Genomic DNA, 21,443 nt, shown 5'->3' on the forward strand with positions numbered 1-21,443 from the left:
GGAAGAGAATACATGCGCCCTAAAACTGGCAAATACAGCCCTATTAAAAGCGAACATAAGACACGCATTCCCTGATTTTGCATGTGTTGATCGGTAGTAACACTGGCCATATATATTGCAAATGGATTTTTTAAAAAGCAGTGTCGAGTGGAAGGAAAAATAAACCACTGAGGCAAATTAATACAAAATTTAGTTAAACTGTTGGTCATGACAAGTTTAAAGGCGTTGTAGAAGACTAAAAAAGGGCACTGTTCCTGGAAAAAAAAGAAAAACCTTTTTATCTGATTTCATTAAAAAAAAATTGTTATTTACTCCCTGCCTTCCATTAAACCACAATTTTTTTTAAACATTTTTCCGTCAATGGAGTGGTGTGAAGGCTTGTTTTTCACGGGAGGAGTTGTAGTTTCTATCACCTCTATTTAAAGAGGCTCTGTCACCAGATTTTGCAACCCCTATCTGCTATTGCAGCAGATAGGCGCTGCAATGTAGATTACAGTAACGTTTTTATTTTTAAAAAACGAGCATTTTTGGCCAAGTTATGACCATTTTTGTAGTTATGCAAATGAGGCTTGCAAAAGTCCAAGTGGGTGTGTTAAAGTAAAAGTCCAAGTGGGCGTGTATTATGTGCGTACATCGGGGCGTTTTTAATACTTTTACTAGCTGGGCGCTCTGAAGAGAAGTATCATCCACTTCTCTTCAGAACGCCCAGCTTCTGGCAGTGCAGATCTGTGACGTCACTCACAGGTCCTGCATCGTGTCGGCCACATCGGCACCAGAGGCTACAGTTGATTCTGCAGCAGCATCAGCGTTTGCAGGTAAGATCGCAGCGTTCAAGGGACTAGCGGCGGAGATGAGAGGTTTTGTGTGTAATACAGCTGTTGACCCGCTCCTGACAACAAGTGCGCGCGTGGTGAGCATGAGGTGATGTGGCCGGCTCTGCACTAATGAGTGGTGGTTCAGGCACATGGCTGTTCAGAACATGGGGGTGTTTGGCAGTGCCGCCGCTCATTAGTGCAGCGCTGGTCGCATCACCTCATGCTGACAGAATGCACTTTTCAGGACTCAGGAGCGGGGCAATTGCTGTATTACACAGCCGCAGCCCTGCTCTTATACATTCATGTGTTACAATGTTAAGCTGTGCGGCCGCATTGCTTAGTATCAAAATACATGAAATAAGGGTATCGAATCGTTTGAGGGTGCACGGCATCAAAACAGTATCGAAGTTTCGATGCATCGTGCATCCCGAATATGGACAGTGGCTTCAGGGGCTCCCTCTGACCCCCCCTGTAGATAGCACCAACCCCCCCAGTAGATGGCACCCCCTGCCTGTAGATAGCAACCCCCTGCAGATAGCGCCACTGTAGATCCCTGTGGGAGTGGAATCCCCGGTGGCCAGACACTGTTCTGGCTGGGGATTCCCCTCCTGGAGAAGCCACCGGCATCACTATCCATAAATGGACAGTGATGTCCGGGGCTACTCCTAAAATGGAATCCCCAGCTAGAGCGCTGACGAAGCTCTGGCAGGGGATTCTGCTCTTAGAGGAAGCCCCTAACGTCACTGTCCATATATGGACAGAGACGTCAGGTCTCCGTCTATGAGCAGAATCCCCGGGCCAGAGGGATTCCGTTCCTACAGAGAGTTAGAGTGGTGCTATCTACAGGGGGGTTCTATCTTCAAGTGGGGATGCTATCTACAGGGGGGTGCAATCTACAGGGGGGTGCAATCTATAGGGGGGGTTGCGCTATATACATGGGCACTGTGGCACTATATGGGAGGTGTGGCACTATATACGGGGACACTGGCACTATCTACATGGTCACTGTGGCCACTATGTGACCTCTGGCACTTTGTATGTGGGCACTATGTCACTATATATGTGGGCACTGTGGTACTATGTGGGCACTGTGGCACTATCTATAGTGGGCACTGTGGCACTATGTGGGCACTGGCACTTTATATGTGGGAACTGTGGCACTATCTACAGTGGGCAAAATGGCACTATGTGGGCACAAGTACTATGTGAGCCCAGGCCCTATGTGGGCATCATCTACAGTGGGCACTGTGGCACTATCTACAGGGAAATTGCAGCACTATCTACATGGGCACTGTGGTGTTTTCAGGGGGTTGGAACAAAAAAACCACTGATAAATTAAATCCATCCTTTTTTTTTACTCGCCATGAAAAACAGATGGCAAACAGATGACAAACGGCCATTAAAAACGCACAGACGGACTGGAAATGGATGAAAATTTGAAAGAACACTCATGCAAAATGGCCGTGAAAAACTGACAGTTGATCAGTTTTTAATAGCCATTTTTGTCGTATGAATGTAGCTCAAAGTATCATATAATGTACAGGGAAACGTGTTGGGTGGAATTGGGAAAAACAATGATTCCCCCATTTTTTGGGGGGTTTCACTTTTATGTCTTTCATCGTGAGGTAAAAACTTCAAATTAACTTTATTCTGCTGGTTAATACGAATACGGCGATACCAAACAAAAAAAACATTTTATTGTGTCGCCATATTTCTGAAAGTCATAACTTTTTAATTTTGAGGACTAATTTTTTGCAGGATGAGCTGTAGTTTTTAATAGTAGAATTTTTTGGTACATACGACTTTTTGATCGCTTTTTATTAAAAAAAATTTAGCGATAGGTTGACCAAAAAACTGTGATTCCGTGCGGGTTAAATAATGTTATATTATAACAGTTCAGACTTTTACAGACGCATCAATACCAATTAAGCCCAGAGGCAGGGCTTAACAGAGGCAGAAAGAAGGCAGAACCGAGGGCCATGACAACCATCGGCCCCCTGCAATTGCGTTGCAGGTTAGGGGGTCCGATGGTCTGTCATAGTCTGCCCCCTCTTACTGCCCCCCTACTGGTTAAATGGCCAGGAACAGCGCAATCTCTGTTCCTGGCCGTTTGTGCAGGGTGTCAGCTATAATGCACAGCTGACACCTGCAGCGTATTACATCACCCCCCGCACCATGACGTACTGGCACGTCACGGTGCGGCAAGGGGTTAAACCGTGTAAGTGTTGTGGGTTTTGTTTCCACCCATTAAAATTAATAGTGTAAATTTCCGCAGTGGATTTCTCTGCTATGAAAATTATTGCGGTAGCCGCATGCAGACCAAATCAAGCCCACATGTGGCAGCCAATGGCCACACAATTCTGCTGGTAATAACAGTGTTACGAAAAAAATAAATCGCACAGCATGTGGACATGGTGTCTTTTGCATGCGGCTGTCACAACATTGGAACATACTCTTAGGGTATGTTCACACGGCAACGCAAAATACGACTGAAATTACGGAGCTGTTTTCAAGGGAAAATAGCTCCTGAATTTCAGACGTTTTTGCAAGTACTCGCGTTTTTCGCGGCGTCCATTATGGAAGTAATTGGAGCTGTTTTTCAATGGAGTCAATGAAAAATCCAATTACGTCCCAAGAAGTGTCCTGCACTTCTTTGACGCGGGCGTAATTTTACGTGCCGTCTTTTGACCGCGACGGGTAAAATGACAGCCCGTCTGCACAGAACACCATAAGACCCATTGCAAGCAATGGGCAGATGTTTGCAGATGTATTGGAGCCGTAATTTCAAGCGTAATTCAGGGTGTAAAACGCCTCGATTACGTCTGAAAATAGGTCGTGTGCACATACCCTTGGGGCATGACCAGACGTGGCGGAATTGCTCTGGAATTCCGGTGCGGACAGTCTGCTGCGGATATCCGCAGCGTACACGTTTCTACATTGCTTTCCACAGCTTTTTAGTGAGGTTCGTTTACACGTTGCGGAAAACTCCGCTGCGGACGATAGGCTGCGGTGTGGAATTTGGTGTCCGCAGCATACACTGGTTGTTGCGGACGTGTAGCGGACTTGTTGCGGACTCATTGCGGAATTTCTCCATTGATTTCAACGGAGAGTCAAAATTCCGCAATGAAGTCCGCAGATGTTATGTGTGTTGCGTAGCGTATTTGTTTTACGACCATGATATTTCTTCATTCTGGCTGGACCTATTTATTTCTAGGTCTACAGCCAAACTGAGGCCCCATGCACACTAACGTAAAAACGCCCATAATCATGGGCCGTTACTACGGCACGGGCAGGCCCATAGAAGTCAATGGGGCTCCCGTAATTACGGGTGACTACGTGTGTGCACTCGTAATTACGGGAGCGTTGCTAGGCGACGTCAGGAGATAGTCACTGTCCAGGGTGCTGAAAGAGTTAAACGATCGGCAATAACTGTTTCAGCACCCTGGACAGTGACTACCGATCACAATATACATCAACCTGTAAAAAAAATAGAAGTTCCAACTTACCGAGAACTCCCTGCTTCTTCCTCCAGTCCGGCCTCTCGGGATGACGTTTCAGTCCAAGTGACAGCTGCAGCCAATTACATGGACTGCGTGGCATCCCGCGGGAGGTCGGGCTGGATGTTGAAAGAGGGACATGTCACCAAGACAACGGCCGGGTAAGTATGAATTTCTTTTACTTTTACTAGGGAAAGGGCTGTCCCTTCTCTCTATCCTGCACTGATAGAGAGAAGGGAAGTACTTTCACCTCAATACGCAACGGCTAGTCCGCATCAATTTAATGCCCATTTTAGGCAGAGCCGCAACAGAATCTGCAACGCAGATTATGTGCGGCATTGATGCGGACAGTGGCGGAAGAAATACGCCACATCTGGTCATGCACTTACAGTTCAGGTCAGAATTGACTAGATTTACCCCAAAAATTTTTGCCACCTTTACACTGAAGAATCCCTGCCTCACTTTAGTGTGATGTTTTGTGTGCCATTTGTTATGTTTTTACTCATGTATCTAGGATGGTCCTTCCCTTTGCCCACTGGTGGAAACTACTCTGAAATGCCCTCATGATTCGGGGGTTACAGTAAATTGCATTACTGAACTGTGCACTTGCATCTTTCATGGATCACAGTCGGTAACTTGCAACAGTTTTCTAGTAACTGCGAGATTAAAAAGCATCTTGACGTTGAACACTTCTTACAGCACACATTTTACACACAAGTTATAAAATAACCATTGCAATGTAAAGCAATTACACAAGACGGTTTCATTTCTACACAAAACCACGTAGCTCTCTAAACGGATCAGCTTTTTTAAGAAGGAAATTCAGCCACTGAGATTACTGTACTTTGCTCTTGTAATGAGATGTCAAGTATTTTTCCCTATATGAAAAACATTTTAATGATTCTACATGCTCTTTGCATTTTCAATGTGTTATGCCAGCATATTCCTCATGTTCAGTTTAGTATGATTAACATTTCTATATGCATATACAGATGAAGCAGAGCTGAATTTATGCTTCTTTTACAAACAATGCTAACACTCGGAGCCAAGACAAATTAGTTGTTTTTCCTGCAATCCTGGGTAAAACGACAAATGCTATATCATGATATTACAATAAAGTTTGTTAAGTTAAATTACAAACTCTGCTACATATAGTGCCTTGCAAAAATATTCACCCCTGTTGGTGTTTTTCCTGTTTTGTTGCATTACAACCTGGAGTAAAAATGGGGTTTAAATTTGTTTTTATGTAATGGAGCTGACAAAATAGTCCGAATTGTTACAAGTAATTGACAAAAAACAAACCTTGTTTTTTTTACAAAAAACAGTAACAAAAACGGGAATGTTGTGAGTGCATATGTATTCACCTCCTTTGCTACGAAAACCCTAAATAAGATCTGGTCAAACCAATTCACTTTAGAAATAATTGAATAAGATCCCTCTGTGAGCAATCAAAGTGTCACATGATCTGTCACATGATCAGTCCCATGATGTCAGTATAAATACACCTGTTCTGAAGTCTACGACATCACTAAGCAAGAAACACGAAGACCAAGGAGTTCTCCAAACAGGTCAGAGACAAAGTTGTGGAGAACTATAGATCAGGGTTACAAAATGTAAAGAATATGGCAAGCTATAAACCTGACCAGAAAAAGCCACCCGCTAAAACTCACAGACCGGGCAAGGAGGGCATTAATCAGAGAGTCAACAAAGACACCAATGATAACACTGAAGGAGCTCCAAAGATCCACAGTGGAGATGGAAGTATCTGTTTGTAGGATCACTATAAGCTGTACATTCCACAGAGTGGGGCTTTATGGAAGAGTGACCAAAAAAAAAAGCCATTGCTTAAAAAAACAAACCATAAGGAAACACATTTTGAGTTCACCAAACAGCATGTGGCAGACCCCCAAACACATGGAAGATGAAAATAAAATTAAACTTTTTTGCCATCATGTGAATTTCTATGTTTAGCGCAAACCCAACACTTCCCATCACCCCAAGAACACAATTCCCACAGTGAAGCACGGTGGTGGTAACGTCATGCTGTGGGAAGATTTTCATCGTCAGGGACTCAATAACTGGTCAGAATTACAGGAAAGATGAATGGCAGTAAATACAGGGCAATTCTTGTGGAAAACTTGTTTCAGTCTGTCAGAGATTTGAGACTGGGACGGAGGTTCATCTTCCAGCAGGACAATGACACTAAACATTCTGCTAAAGCTACACTGGAGTGGTTTAAGGGGAAACATTTAATGTCTTGGAATGACCGAGTCAAAGCCCAGAACTCAGTCCAATTGTTATGATGGGGGTAGGGAAACAGACAAGTGAGCCCTAATCTACCCGCCACTCAGTCCCTGCCTACTTGCAACGACCCGCCCTAGGCGACGGGGTACAACTGGGCGACGGTCCCTACGCTCAGTAAGTGCACGACAGACAAACAGACAAGGGTACACAGAAGCTAAGGGAAATGGGGCAGTTGCCCACGGCAACACCGTGAGCAACAAGAGTGGTGAACGAGTCGAGTCCAACCAGGAGTGTACTAGGTACAAAACGCAGAGCAGGAGAGTAGTGAACAAGCCGAGTCAAACCAGGAGTGCACGAGGTACCAAACGCAGAGCAGGAGAGTAGTCAGTAAGCCAGGGTCACTATGAAGCAGGGTCAAATAGTTCAGAAGCTGCAGCAGGGCCAGGAAACCAAACGAGAAGAATCACATGCAAGGAGGAACAGGAAAGAGGGCGGGAGCTAGCTCCGTCTGGCCAGGCTGTGATAGGCTCTCCCACTCCTAAGCCTGCCATCCTGAGTGGTGGAAGATGGTGTCAGTCTCACAGACATAGAAGCAGGTGCAGACTGATTACCTATGGGCGTTGACACAGAAGTTGTGCCTGGCAGATCCTTTACACCAATTGAGAATCTGAGGCATGACTTGAAGACTGCTGTACAATGCAACCCATGTAACTTGAAGGAGTCTGAGCAGTTTTGAGTAGAGACTTTCCCCAAAAGACTTCCATCTGTAATTGCAGCAAAGGCGGCTCCACAAAGTATTGACTTTCAGAGGGTGAACACTCATCCACATTAAAGTTCTCTATTTTTTATCTTAATTGTTGGTTGTGTCACAGGAAAAAAAAATTGCACCTTCAAAGTGGTAGACATGTGTAAATCAAATGATACAAACCTGCCAAAATCAATTTAAAAACAAGGTTGTAATGCAACAAAACAGGAAGAACACCAAGAGGGGTGAATACGTTTGCAAGGTACTGTATATATCCAAGTCCAATTAAAGATGGGATGTTTAATGTTTTTAGGCTTTCCTTGTGAACAAGTGACTTTTATATAATTTTCTATGACGGTCCAATAACTCTAAATTATTGATGTATGCAGAATATATATATATATCCTCATATTTTAAGTTATATTTAATCACTTGCTAATATTCTGTATTACGCACTTCAATGACAGCATGTCCTATACAGTCTACAAGATGCAATCTGAAAGTGTGTGCATCTGCCAATACCAGATCCTCATGTGTAATTGTGTCTGCCTTTCAGATTGACTTCATAGTGGTTACTAATTTTATTAACTTTAATCTTGCTCTGGGTGACTTCCAGTAAAGACGGCAATGCATTTGTGTCAGCTCTGACTGGGAATATAGTACTAAGCAATTAGTAAATGGTTATTGTTTTTGAATAGATTCAATTATTATAGCCAAACATCATCTGTTAGCACAATTACATTCCATTAACTGAGCATTTATCTATGGTTCTTTATGGTGAAAAAAAAACAAACACACAAGGCAAATAGTCCCTGTTATTATTACTTAGATTTTCTCAAAGTGCCGATCTCAGATGAGAAATCTAGAATTAGCATTCAAGACGCCTTATCCTACTTTCCAAAATGCTTATAAAGACCTTGCATTCTCAGTACAGAGACAGTGCTGGTATTCAGAATTGACTTACTGATTTCTGTAGCTATTACAGTAATATTGTGCCACAACAGTGACTCCCGGTCCAGAGGTTTGGAAGTAAAAATCGATCCATTTCCAGAATCAATGTTGAATATCCTATCCATGTCTGTATGGCGATCCACAGAATACCTGTAAACACATCCCAACCATTAAATGTTGTCCTTTATTCAGACTGACGGCTCCGAGTGTTACCAGCATTACTACAACATATTGAATTAGAAATTACATTTCAATATTGCAGCATAAAAAAAGCACACAATTACTTAAAAAGCCTGCAATGTCACTACATTGTTAAGAGCAACGTTTCACTATCAGGAAATATCTAACACTATAAATGTCAAAACATTTTAAATAAAATCTCCGTTTCCTAACAACAAGCACTTGAATAATCCCTTTCTGACTGAAGCTTAAATCACTGGGATTTCTACATGCAGCGCGCACTGTCCTGAAACGTTCCAGTATGTCGACAGCAGGTTCTTTTTAACATGTTCACTTGTGTTGTTAGCTCTTGACTCAGATGTAATTCTAAAAAAGTCAAATTGGTCTCATATTGTTTTTATGACACATTCGCTTTAATGGTGATGCGACATATTTATCAAAATATCATAGGACACATAAAAGAAACTCTAAGAAATTTGTTGCAGCTTGAACTGGAGGAAAGACTATGACTTTAACTTGTATATAGGGGGCCATAAATAAATCAGCACACTGCGCCTTTGTAACATGCCCCCTGTTTCTTTTATGTTGCCAGGGCTGTCAGTATTTGAGGTAACTAGTTGAGCTATGTTCACATCTGTGTTGGAGTCCTGTTCGACTCCTCAAAAAGGCAGACACCTCGGTGCACCCCACTCTAAGTATGGTATCGGTTATGCATTGTATCCGGCACTGCATCGTGACTTTTAGTATAACCTGGAAGTAATAATGTTGACAAATATGGCCCAAGAACTGTCGGCTATATTATTGTGATTGATACACTAGATTATATGTACGTCATAGAGGGCCCTCCTTGTGCACTAGACCCTCCTCTATAAGCCAGGGAGGTAACCATTAGGTAAGAGAATCTCCTTCTTTAACAGAGCTAGGCCAGCGATCTATTACTTGGTGGTCCTTTGATTACAATGGGTGACCTGCAATACTATGCCAATGTATGGCCGGACAAAACACCCCCTGGCAATAACAGCTGGTCTCTGAAGGCTCTAGGGGCAGGACGCACAGGGGTCAGCTGAGCACCAGGACAGATGATGTTATCGAAAGGGCTATCTTGGTGAGACAACCCATTTGAGTCCAAAAATATCCATATAAGTCAAGACAAATAATGAATAATGGCTTTTCCTTATCTGGTGCAAATCGATCAAGCCGTCAAGACACTTGAATATGAAAGAGAACTTTTGTCATTGACCATGAAAGAATGAGAAGAGGGAATAATCCTGTCTTTAGAACAGGTAGCAGGCTCCCTATCGATAACCAATAACCCTCCAAAATTTATGGTCAGTTTGACAACTGTCTGAAAAGCCAATTTTACTGACACATATGGCTGTTGAGAAATGTCCTATTCTCAGACGTCTGTTGCGCTGAGAGCCCAAGGGTCTGATCCCTCCCTTTTGTATGGGAAATAAAGGATCACACAATTGCAAGGAGACTTTCCATCAAGTTGGAGGAGCTTGACTTCATCAGACTGAAACCAGCCAAAAATATTCCATTATCATCTCTGTACTGCCACTTACTATGTACTTATGCCATCACAATGTACCATACAGTATTTTAATCAGCACTGAATTTCTATGCTTATAGTTTAAGGATCTGTTGCCTTTGTCAGGTGTCCGATCAATAAGCAAGTATAGAGTTCCTGGGTGATAAACCTCTGAAAAGCATTAACTCTAGAATGTATTATTAATAGGGAACAAAGTATTAAAGTGGCTAGAGCAACAGCGCTGCAATGTCAAAAATATTAATGTCTGTCATGACATAAGTGCGTTCACATATAAGAAGCTTTGAATCTCTGAATATGTTTTGTCTTTTAGGGTCTAATTATATCTTAGGTTTTAGGGCTTTTCTAGAACGGCTGCTTGTCACACTCAGGGTACGTCCGCAAAGCGCGTAAGCGTTGCGAAATTTTAATCTTAATTTTCTGTGCTTAAATTTCACAATGTATTACAGCAGCAGCAAGGTGCATGAGATCGAAACAAATCTCATCCACAGTCTGCTGTAAAAACTCGACAGCATGTTTATTTCTCTTGTGAAAACGCTGCAAAATTTACACATGGAAAATCGGGATGAAAATAGCCCTCACTCACGATCCCCAGTGGGGCTCACAATATAAATGCCCTATCTGTGTATTTTTGGAGCGTGGGAAGAAACCAGAGTACATGGAGCAAACCCACACAGACACAGAGAAAATATAAAATTTTCATGCAGACGTTGTCCTCGGTCAGAATCAAACCCACAACTCCAGCGCTGCAAGGAAACAGGGCTAACCACTAAGCCACTGGGCTAAAGGGAAATGGTTTGGTGTTAATTATTAATGGTTTCCTTAATACTTTGTGTTAATAAATCTTTTATTAGGGGACCTTGAATACAGTGTAAACAATCTCATGGACAAATCTGGGTTTGGCAGATGCCAGGATAATGCTACCAGAATGCATAGTGCCTACTGTAAAATTTGTTGGAGGAGGGATAATGGTCTAGGGTTCTTTTTCAGGGATTGGGCTAGGTCCCCTATTTCCAGTGAAGGGAAATCCTAATGCCTCAGCATACCAAAACATTTTAGAAATTTGTGCGTCTATCTTTGTGGTAGCAGTTTGGGGAAGGCCTTTTTCTGTTCCAGCATTACTGTGCACCGTAAAGGTCCATAAAGACAGGTTTGGACGAGTTTAGTATGGAGAAACTCGAGTCGCTTGCACAGAGCCCTGACTTCAACCCCAACTTTTGGGATGAATTGGAACGCTGATTTCCTCGTCCTTGTCCAACATCAGTGCCTTCTAGAAAGCCTTCCCAGAAAAGTGGAGGCGGTTATGACGGCAAAAGAGGGACCAACTCCATATTAACAGCCATGGTTTTGGAATTGGATATCCAACAAACTCATATAGGTGTGATGTCAGGTGTCCACACTTTTTACAATATAGTCTATGATGAAGTCTATAATTGTTTTCAATAATCAAATTTTCCTTAATCTGAATATACAGTGTAGCGTATTCCTGCAGGTAACACAGAAGTTACAGTATAACACCAATAAGCCCATACAGAAATTCCAAATGGGTAGCCTCTACTAGAACTAGCGCAAAACAGCTTAAAGGCTATGCACACCTTTGAGGGGTATATATATTTTTAATCAGGTCAGTGACTTTATAATTAGTCTTTATTAAAAAATTGTTTTACTTTTTGAGATACAGCTGCTCTGTATCCTGTATACAGGGCAGCTGTATCGTTCGCTATTACCTGAATCCATCACTCCCATGGGTTCATAACTTAGATGTTATAGATTACAGATGGATCCTGCGTGTCTGACCCCGCTGTCACTGAACCTGTCAGTCCCTTGGACCTGACGGGAACAGGATTTAGTGCTACATACAGCTGCTCTGTATGCAGAATACAGAGCAGCTATATCTAAAAAAGTTAAACAAATTTTTAATAAAGACTAATTATAAAGTTACACCAAACACACTGACTGACCTGTTTATTTTTAAAAAAATTCCCAGGTTTACATAGCCTTTAACCCGTTAGTGACCGGCCCATCGTGTTTTTACGTCCGTCACTAACGGGCCTTATTCCGATGCCATAGACTTTTTACGTCGCGGCATCGGAATAAGTAAACAGAGCAGGGAGCTGTCAAATCTCCCTGCTCTCAGCTGCTAGAGGCAGCTGAGGGCTGGGGACATCCCTGCTCTGCTGCGTGAGATCGATATTAGTATCGATCTCACCCGTTTAACCCCTCAGATGCGGTGCGCAATAGCGAGCACCGCATCTGAGTGGTTTTGGATTGAGGGAGGGAGCTCCCTCTCTCTCCCACCGACACCCGGCGATACGATCGCCGAGTGTCTGTGTCTCCAATGGCAGCCGGTGGCCTAATAAAGGCCCCCAGGTCTGCCTGTAATGAATACCTGCTAGGCTATGCCGGAGGCATGACCTAGCAGATGCCTGTCCGTTTTAAACGGACAGGCATAATACACTGCAATACAGAAGTATTGCAGTGTATTATAATAGCGATCGCAGAATCGCATATTAAAGTCCCCTAGTGGGACTAGTGAAAAAGTAAAAAAAAAAGTTTAATAAAGTTAATTTAAAAAAAATGTGAAAAAAACCCACTTTTTCCCCTTACAAACTGCTTTACTATTAAAAAACCAAAATAAAGTAAAAAGTTACACATATTTGGTATCGCCGCGTCCGTAACGACCCTGACTATAAATATATTACATTACTTAACCCGCACGGTGAACGCCGTAAAAAATTAAATAAAAAACAACAGAAAAATTGCTGTTTTCTGTGAATCCTGACTTTAAAAAAATTTGATTAAAAAGTGATCAAAAAGTCGCATCTACTCCAAAATGGTACCAATAAAAACTACAAGTCGTCCCGCAAAAAAAAAGCCCTCCTACAACTGCATCGGCAAAAAAATAAAAACGTTACGGCTCTTCAAATATGGAGACGCAAAAAACAAATAATTTTGAAAAAAAAGCGTTTTTACTGTGTAAAAGTATTAAAACATACAAAAACTATACAAATTTGGTATCGTTGCAATCGTAACAACCCGCTGAATAAATGTATTGTGTTATTTATACCACACGGTAAACGGCGTAGATTTAGGACGCAAAAAAGTGTGGCGAAATTTCAGATTTTTTTTCTATTCCCCCCCCAAAAAAAGTTAATAAAAGTTAATCGATAAATAATATGTCCCCTAAAATGGTGCTATTAAAAAATACAACTTGTCCCGCAAAAAACAAGACCTTATACAGCTATGTCGATGCAAAAATAAAAGAGTTATAGCTCTTGGAATGCGACGATTGAAAAACGTAAAAAATAGCCTGGTCATTAAGGTCTAAAATAGGCTGGTCATTAAGGGGTTAACTAAGAATTTACTCTCAACTAATAGAAGTTGTCCCTAGCATGTATACAACAGGGAAGATTTACTACTGTCTCAGGGTCTAGAATGTTTTACAAAATGCACCAAATTTTGGCGCAAGCATATTTGGGGGGATTTTTAATGTTGGCACCTCATTGGACACTCTAAAAGTTTCTCTAAAAGGGGGTGTGACTTACCAGAAAAGGGGTGAGCCAAAGTGCACCAAAACACTGGCATGTCTGGTGTAAAATTAACCAAATCAAAGGTAATACAAGAAAGAGAAAAGTGTCTAACAGGTCATGGAAGAGGCTCCAGAATGATCATGCAGCGTGCACCACTGTGATAAATTTGGCGCATTTTGTGATTGCCTGGTCTAAGTTTACACTGTCTAACTATTAAGCCAGGATCACATATGTTTTGATGCAGTTTTTGGCTCCGTTTTTTAGCCAAAGCCAGAAGTGGATCCAAAAGAAAGGAATGATATAAAGAAAAGACTGGTGTATGTTTTTCTTTTGTGTCCACTTCTGTGTTTGGCTCAAAAAATTAAGCCTAAGGCTGGATTCACACGAGCATGTTTGGTCCGTAAAGGACGGAACGTATTTCAGCCGCAAGTCCCGGACCGAACACAGTGCAGGGAGCCGGGCTCCTAGCATCATAGTTATGTACGACGCTAGGAGTCACTGCCTAGCTGCGGGAAAACTGTCCCATACTGTAATCATGACCGAACACGCTTGTGTGAATCCAGCCTCAAACTGCCACAAAAACTGCATCACATATACATGTGTGATCCTGGCCAGCATTAGTAAATGTGGGCCATTATCTGTACAGCGAAGCAGCATATGCTGGTGCTATATATAACAGAATGCGGTTCTAGGTAGAGGGTAATAACTTTGTGTACAGATGCAACTTTCAAGTATAAAGTATTATTCTGAACTGTTTGGTTATTTTGCTGTTTTTTTTTTGTTTGTTTTTTTACTAAATGAAATTCAATGTTGGAAGCCGATTTCTGCATCATGGATTGATGTGTTAAATGTTGACTTTGATACAAGGCCGACTTCTGATGCAAACTGATTAAAAAGAATAAATGTAAATTGGTTTCTACAGTTATTTGACTACACCTGACATCCAAAAATCACGGGGTAGCTTTTATGCATTAAGCAAGCTTCAAGTCCCATGGTGTTCAGCGACTCTGTCTCAAAACCCTGGCTGTAATGAGCTGAGAAGGAAAACAATTTCATTTCAAATGAAATGTGTTGCCATTTCCAGAATGCTTGCTATGTAATAAAGCTTGTGTAATAAACACGTAAAATTCAGGGAGCTCGCTATAACAGTGGCGTATAATGTTCAACCAAACTGACCCAAAAAAAAGCCAGAGCAATGAAATATTTCTAATTACCAGAAGGCAAGAGGGAAGATTTTATTTTCAATTTGAAAACATATTCTGTAATAATTTCCTAAAGGTTTGTGCCCTCTAAATTGAATGCCTCCTCCTGATAAACACTGTGGAGCTGCAGCACGGTCAAGGTCAAGAAGGAATAAACAGAGGTGCTACACCCAACAAATACAATCTTAGGCTACCGTACAAAGGGAATCACAGGAATAATATGTATGAGAGGAGTTACATCAATCTTGAGATAGGTCACACATCTCTTAAAATGTCTATCTACAATGAAGAATGGAAACAGCAGGTTAACCTGTCGGAATAGAGTTCTGATCTGGCTCTCTTTTTATGCCTTCAATTCACCGTGCAGAAAGAATGCAAATGTGACATTTCTCTCCATAGAACAAGTAGATGACTGCTGTCGGCAGCTCAAGCTCTTTGCAAAATGGGATAAGTGTGGCTTTGTACATTCATATGACCCGGCCGTGAATGCATAGGTACACATTGTAGTCACTCTACGAGTAAAACACAGGCATTTCTCCGTTTTATGTAAAAAGAAGCGTAATTATTGTAGAATGAAATGTATGCAACTTTCTAAAACTCTTTGTGGTTCAATTCACTAGATCTCTGTTAGCTGTCAGTAAATGGAAATATCCTTGTTTGTTATAACTGAATCCAGTCTAGGCCGCCCCTTACATTATCAGAAAAATCTCTCCTCTGTCCTGAAATGTTGCTGCAATGTATCAGTGTAGGTAAAGTATATGAGCCTTTTGTTCAGCCTGTTTAGCTCACTGAGGTTTTCCTAGCCACAGATATTCCCGTTCGCTGAAAGCAAACAGAGATCTTGGCCCAGAAGTCCCATTCACTAACAGACATCTTGAAAATGGTAGAGAATTAAAATATAGAGTATAGGAGGAAGTTACAGACTTTTAAGCAAATATTAAAGTGTCATATATTTATGCTGCCCTGTTTTAAGGGTAACAAAGTGACAGACATGCTGATTTTAGCGTGCTATGTCTTAATAGGTAGATCGTCATAGATCCGGAGTATTTAGATCTTTTACTTGAGGCGCCCGGTCAGCACCACAAGCATTAATTCAAGTATATTTATATATTCACGCTCCCCTCGCCCTCTAGAACCTGATTGACACTTTTCTCCCTATTACTGTGCATAGGGACAAGGGTGTCAATCAGTCTAAAAGGTGGTGGCCGGAGCAGGGGAAGCATGCATTTATAAATATACTTGGACTCATACTTGCGGCCCTGCCGCGTGCCATAATTACTTAAATACTCAACAACTACGTAACATTACCTAATGCGTGACAGCACGCTAAAATCAGCATAAATATCTGACAGATCCACTTTAAAAGGATTTTCCGTAGGATAGGCCATGCATGTATGATCAGTAAGAGAACAACCCCTGGGACTCCCGTCAATCAGCAGAATAATGTGGCCGTGCACTCCAGCGAGTTACACGTTCCTTTCATTATTTATTCAGTTATAGACCCATGTGTGTGTGGCTGCGTCTGGAACTGCAACTCCATCTTATACACTTGAATGTACCCAGCACAACCGTCAATATAGAGAAGTCACTGTGTTTGTGTTAAGTATAAAGGTGACGCACCGATCAGTAAATTGTGCATCTTCTTCATTCTGCTGTCAGTGGGCCCTGGGGTCAGACCACCGCCGATCAAACATTGATCAATCATGGCCATTAATGTTTAAGACCTGGAAAACCCCTTTGAGTTTGTAGACCCATTTATTTGAACTCCAAATACAACCCTTTGAGTACTGTTGCTCTAGAGCAGTAGTCTGCAACCTGTGGCTCTCCAGCTATTGCATTACCCAGGCCTTGACATCAGCGGGAGACAGAACAATGCTCTAGCATGACAGCAGAGGAGCAATTTTTGTACATTGTATAGGGGTAGTCCAGGATTAGAAAAATATGTCTGCTTTCCTAAAAAAAAGCATCACACCTGTCCAATTCAATGGAGATGAGCTGCAATTCCACACACAACCCATGGACAGGTATTTGGTAGAAAGCAGACATATTTTTGTAATCCTGGACAACCAGGTTAAGAAGGGTGATCTCTGGGAATGTGATCGCATGGTAAATGTTTTCTTGTTTTTTTATATCCATAGGTTGATACAGTCACTGTTTAAGGTATACACAAAATGTGTTCCTATAAGCAGTCAACCTATAGAGCCACCTATACAGGGCTATAGACATTGGCTACCTTATGTATTGTTCTGTGGGATGCACAACTACCAGGTTACATTGTACTTTATTTATCATCGCTTTTGCTTCCTCTCTATGTAAAAAGAAATGTGATCTTGCAGTCACACAGACATAGTTCAGAGCCTACAGAAAGAATGTGAAATTATAGCACATCTTAAAATTCCATTTGCATGAATGACATAAAGCTAAAGTGTTAAACCATAACATCCTTTGATAATTCTAGTCCCATCATCTACAAGGCTTTTAATAATATAACATTTTGCGGCTTTGATCATTATTGGGAAATAGATGTGCATTTCTCTTATGCTTACTTCACAGTGCTTCTAACAGCATCCGGATCCTGGGCTGTAACTGCTCCTATAATAGTGTTAATTTTTGCATCTTCCTTCACTTCAAGTACATAGGCCGGCTTGCTAAATACTGGGGGCTCATCCACATCCTCCACTATAATTTTTATAGTAGCCACATCCATGAAGGGTCCTAAGTAGTGAAATCTGGGGTCATCGTATGTATTGGTCGCTTCCACCTTCATATTGTACATCCTCGTTTTCTCAAAGTCCATCCCCTGTAAAATGGTGAAAAAAAATACAGTTAAATAAAAAACCCTAAAAAAGCGGAAATACAAGTTTTGCTATAGGTAACGTTCTAAAAGATTATTTTTATGGTATACATCTACATCCTTAGCGTTCTGTATGTATATCATGTATGTCTCTTGATCCAGAATACTATTTACAGAATGCTATTTAGTCATTTGCATTGTTATGATATATTATATTATTCGATGATACATGATATATTTTGCTGGCACTGCATTAAAAGCATCTGGGACACAATCTGATTTTTTTCCAATATTGTAAAATTGTGTTATTGGCAATTCCATTACTATTGAATTTGCATTATGCCTGGTTCAATATTTAAAAGGAATGAACAATAGACAACTTAAAGGAGATGTTTATTGAAAGCAATACCGGCTGTCTGAGAATAAAACACAAACTTTTCCTTGAGAACATCTCTATTGATTAGGGATACACACAGGGCATAGCTAGTAGACGTGTACAAATAAGTGATTTATTTCCTGTTGCATATATAGTGCCAACATATTCTGAAGCTTTGTACAGAGATTTCCATCATTCACATTAGTCCCTGTCCACAATAGGGCTCACAATCTAAGGTCCCTATTTCAAACACGCACACACACACACACACACACACACACACACACACACACACACACACACACACACACACACACACTGTATAGGCTAGGGTTAATTTTATTGGAAGCCAATTAACCTCTCGCTTTTTTTTAAATATTTGAATTTTAAAATTCTGTGCATTGCTGGTGTCATTTGTATTAAAAACATCAATGAGTTTTTTACTAGAATTTTGATGGTGGCGAAGAAGAACCCTACTCCTTACAGGGGTATAATTGACCTACTTCTGTTTCCAGTATGCAAAGATATCATTTGAAAGAAACTGGTGCTTACGATAAAGTGACCCTAAATTAAGATGTAACATGCAAGCTGGTCTCCCCCCCAAGATGAGTATTTAGAGTAATCACAGATTTGGCCTACATATGTGCGGACAGAATAGGTAGGATGTCCCCAATTACTCCAAGCTCCACTGGAAGCAGACATTATGGTCAGAAAATGGGGACATAAACAGCGGAATATAGGTTGTTTTCCATCATCTTCCAGCTGCACTTTCCCCTGAGGCTGATAAAAATCTACTTCATTTTAATAGGATTGTAATGAGAGTGATTTTGAGACAATACAGAGCTATTAGGCCTCATTCACACGACAAGGTCCGAGTGTCGGCCGGGAAAATCGGCCATTTTTCCCGGCCGGTTTGCATCCGTTCCGATTCTGTTTCGGGTCGTGTTGCCGTTTTTACCGGCCGATTTGCATCCGTTTTTTTCCATGTCCATTTTAAAATCGGATGAATTTCATTTAAATTTGTTGCCACACACAGCTCTCTGTAGATAATGCCACACAGCCCCCTGTAGGTAATGCCACCCAGACCCCTGTAGGTAATGCCACCCAGACCCCTGTAGGTAATGCCACCCTGCCCCCTGTAGGTAATGCCTCCCAGACCCCTGTAGGTAATGCCACCCAGACCCCTGTAGGTAATGCCACCCTGCCCCCTATAGGTAATGCCACCCTGCCCCCTATAGTTAATGCCACCCTGCCCCCTGTAGGTAATGCCACCCTGCCCCTTGTAGGTAATGCCACCCTGCCCCTTGTAGGTAATGCCACCTTGCCCCTTGTAGGTAATGCCACCCTGCCCCTTGTAGGTAATGCCACCTAGCTCCCTGTTGGTAATGCCACCCTGCCCCTTGTAGGTAATGCCACCCAGCTCCCTGTTGGTAATGCCACCCTGCCCCTTGTAGGTAATGCCACCCTGCCCCTTGTAGGTAATGCCACCCTGCCCCCTGTAGGTAATGCCACCCAGCCCCCTGTAGGTGATGCCACTCAGCTCCCTGTAGGTAATGCCACTCTGCCCCCTGTAGGTAATGCCTCCCAGACCCCTGTAGGTAATGCCACCCAGACCCCTGTAGGTAATGCCACCCTGCCCCCTATAGGTAATGCCACCCTGCCCCCTATAGGTAATGCCACCCTGCCCCCTATAGGTAATGCCACCCTGCCCCCTGTAGGTAATGTCACCCTGCCCCTTGTAGGTAATGCCACCTTGCCCCTTGTAGGTAATGCCACCCTGCCCCTTGTAGGTAATGCCACCTAGCTCCCTGTTGGTAATGCCACCCTGCCCCTTGTAGGTAATGCCACCCAGCTCCCTGTTGGTAATGCCACCCTGCCCCTTGTAGGTAATGCCACCCTGCCCCTTGTAGGTAATGCCACCCTGCCCCCTGTAGGTAATGCCACCCAGCCCCCTGTAGGTGATGCCACTCAGCTCCCTGTAGGTGATGCCACCCAGCCCCCTGTAGGTGATGCCACCAAGTCCCCTGTAGGGGTTGCCACCAAGTCCCCTGTAGGTGATGCCACACAGCCCCCTGTAGGTTGCACCCATCGCCCCCCACATTCCAGGAGAAGTCACTGACTTCAATGGACAGTGTAGTCACTGACTTCTCCTGGAGAGGAATTCCCTGCCACAGGTCGGGAATTCCGCTTCAGAAGTGAGTGACGTCACTGTGTCCATATATGGACAGTGTAGTCACTCACTTCTCCTGTAGCGGAATCCCCGGCCATAGCGTCCGGGATTCCGCTGTAGAAGTGAGTGACATCGCTGTGTCCATATATGGACAGTGTAGTAACTCACTTCTCCTGTAGCGGAATCCCCAACCATAGAGTCGGGGATTCCGCTTCAGAAGTGAGTGACATCGCTGTGTCCATATATGGACAGTGTAGTCACTCACTTCTCCTGTAGCGGAATCCCCGGCCATAGCGTCGGGGATTCCGCTGCAGAAGTGAGTGACATCGCTGTGTCCATATATGGACAGTGTAGTCACGCACTTCTCCTGTAGCGGAATCCCCAATCCCCAGCCAGGGATTGGGGATTCCGACTCCTACAGGGAGCAAAAAAAGACCCTCCTCCTCCTCACATGCACTCTGCGCTGTGAGGAGGAGGAGAGAGTGCGCGAGAGACGGTAGACCCGGCCATCACTCGGGACACATTCCGGTGATGGCCGTGTATTACCCGGCCCCATAGACTTCCGGGTAATATAGGGCATGTCCCGGCCGAAAATAGGGCATGTCCCATTTTTTGACGGCCGGTTTTCCCGGCCCGTCAAAAAATCGGTCGTGTGAACAGCCACATTAGGGGTCTATTGTTCCTAATGCAGCTGGGTGACGGCCGATTTATGAACGGCCGGCACCCGGCCGGGAAACCCTGTTGTGTGAATTCCGCCTTAGGCTTACAGGAAAATATTTATGTTATCAGATAATATTACAACAACATTGCACCCCACCCAACAAAAAAATAAACATAAAAACAAAAACATAGACTATAGATGACACCTGCGAATGAGATTTACAGATTTTGCGTTAAGAAAAGGCATGGAATATAGTGCTTTGTGCTATTGTTTATTTTTTTTTTTAAAACAATGGTATTTGTATGTGGTAAGAGTGCGGTAGGTGAATTAAAAACAAAAGATATCCAAGGAAGATTTTCTAGAACGGTGACTTACATATCAGCCTTTAAAGGAGTTATCTGGGAAGTAAAGATTTTTTCTTAGGCGGGATTCACAAGACCGGGTCCCGCCCGAGCCCGAGTGTCGGCCGGTAAAATCGGCCATTTTGCCCAGCCGGTTTGCATAAAGTTTTGCATCCGTTCCGGGCCGGGCAGATCTGGACAGTGACATCAGCGGCAACTCCTGAAGGGGAATCCCCATGTGTTCGGGGATTCCACTTCAGGAGTTTCCCCTGATGTCACTGCCCAGATATGGACAGAGACATCAAGCGCTCTGTCCAGGAGCGGAATCCCCGAAAACACGGGGATTCCGCTCCTTCAAGGAGCTAAAGTGGGGCTAGCACATAGCAGA

General features: G+C 42.9%; 1 protein-coding gene across 2 annotated transcripts in view; it reads right to left on the minus strand.

Moving 5' to 3' along the window:
* LOC142651717 (cadherin-6-like) overlaps positions 1 to 21,443 on the minus strand; it is a 283,558-nt gene that overhangs the window by 21,788 nt on the left and 240,327 nt on the right. For both annotated transcript variants that reach the window (XM_075826744.1, XM_075826745.1), the window contains 2 exons: positions 17,260 to 17,513; positions 8,266 to 8,402 (listed from right to left, as the gene is read on the minus strand). In XM_075826744.1, coding sequence (XP_075682859.1) covers positions 8,266 to 8,402; positions 17,260 to 17,513 — 391 coding nt within the window. The remainder of the gene's footprint in view (positions 1 to 8,265; positions 8,403 to 17,259; positions 17,514 to 21,443) is intronic.

Source organism: Rhinoderma darwinii, chromosome 5 (genome assembly GCF_050947455.1).
Source record: "Rhinoderma darwinii isolate aRhiDar2 chromosome 5, aRhiDar2.hap1, whole genome shotgun sequence".
NCBI lineage: Eukaryota > Metazoa > Chordata > Amphibia > Anura > Rhinodermatidae > Rhinoderma > Rhinoderma darwinii.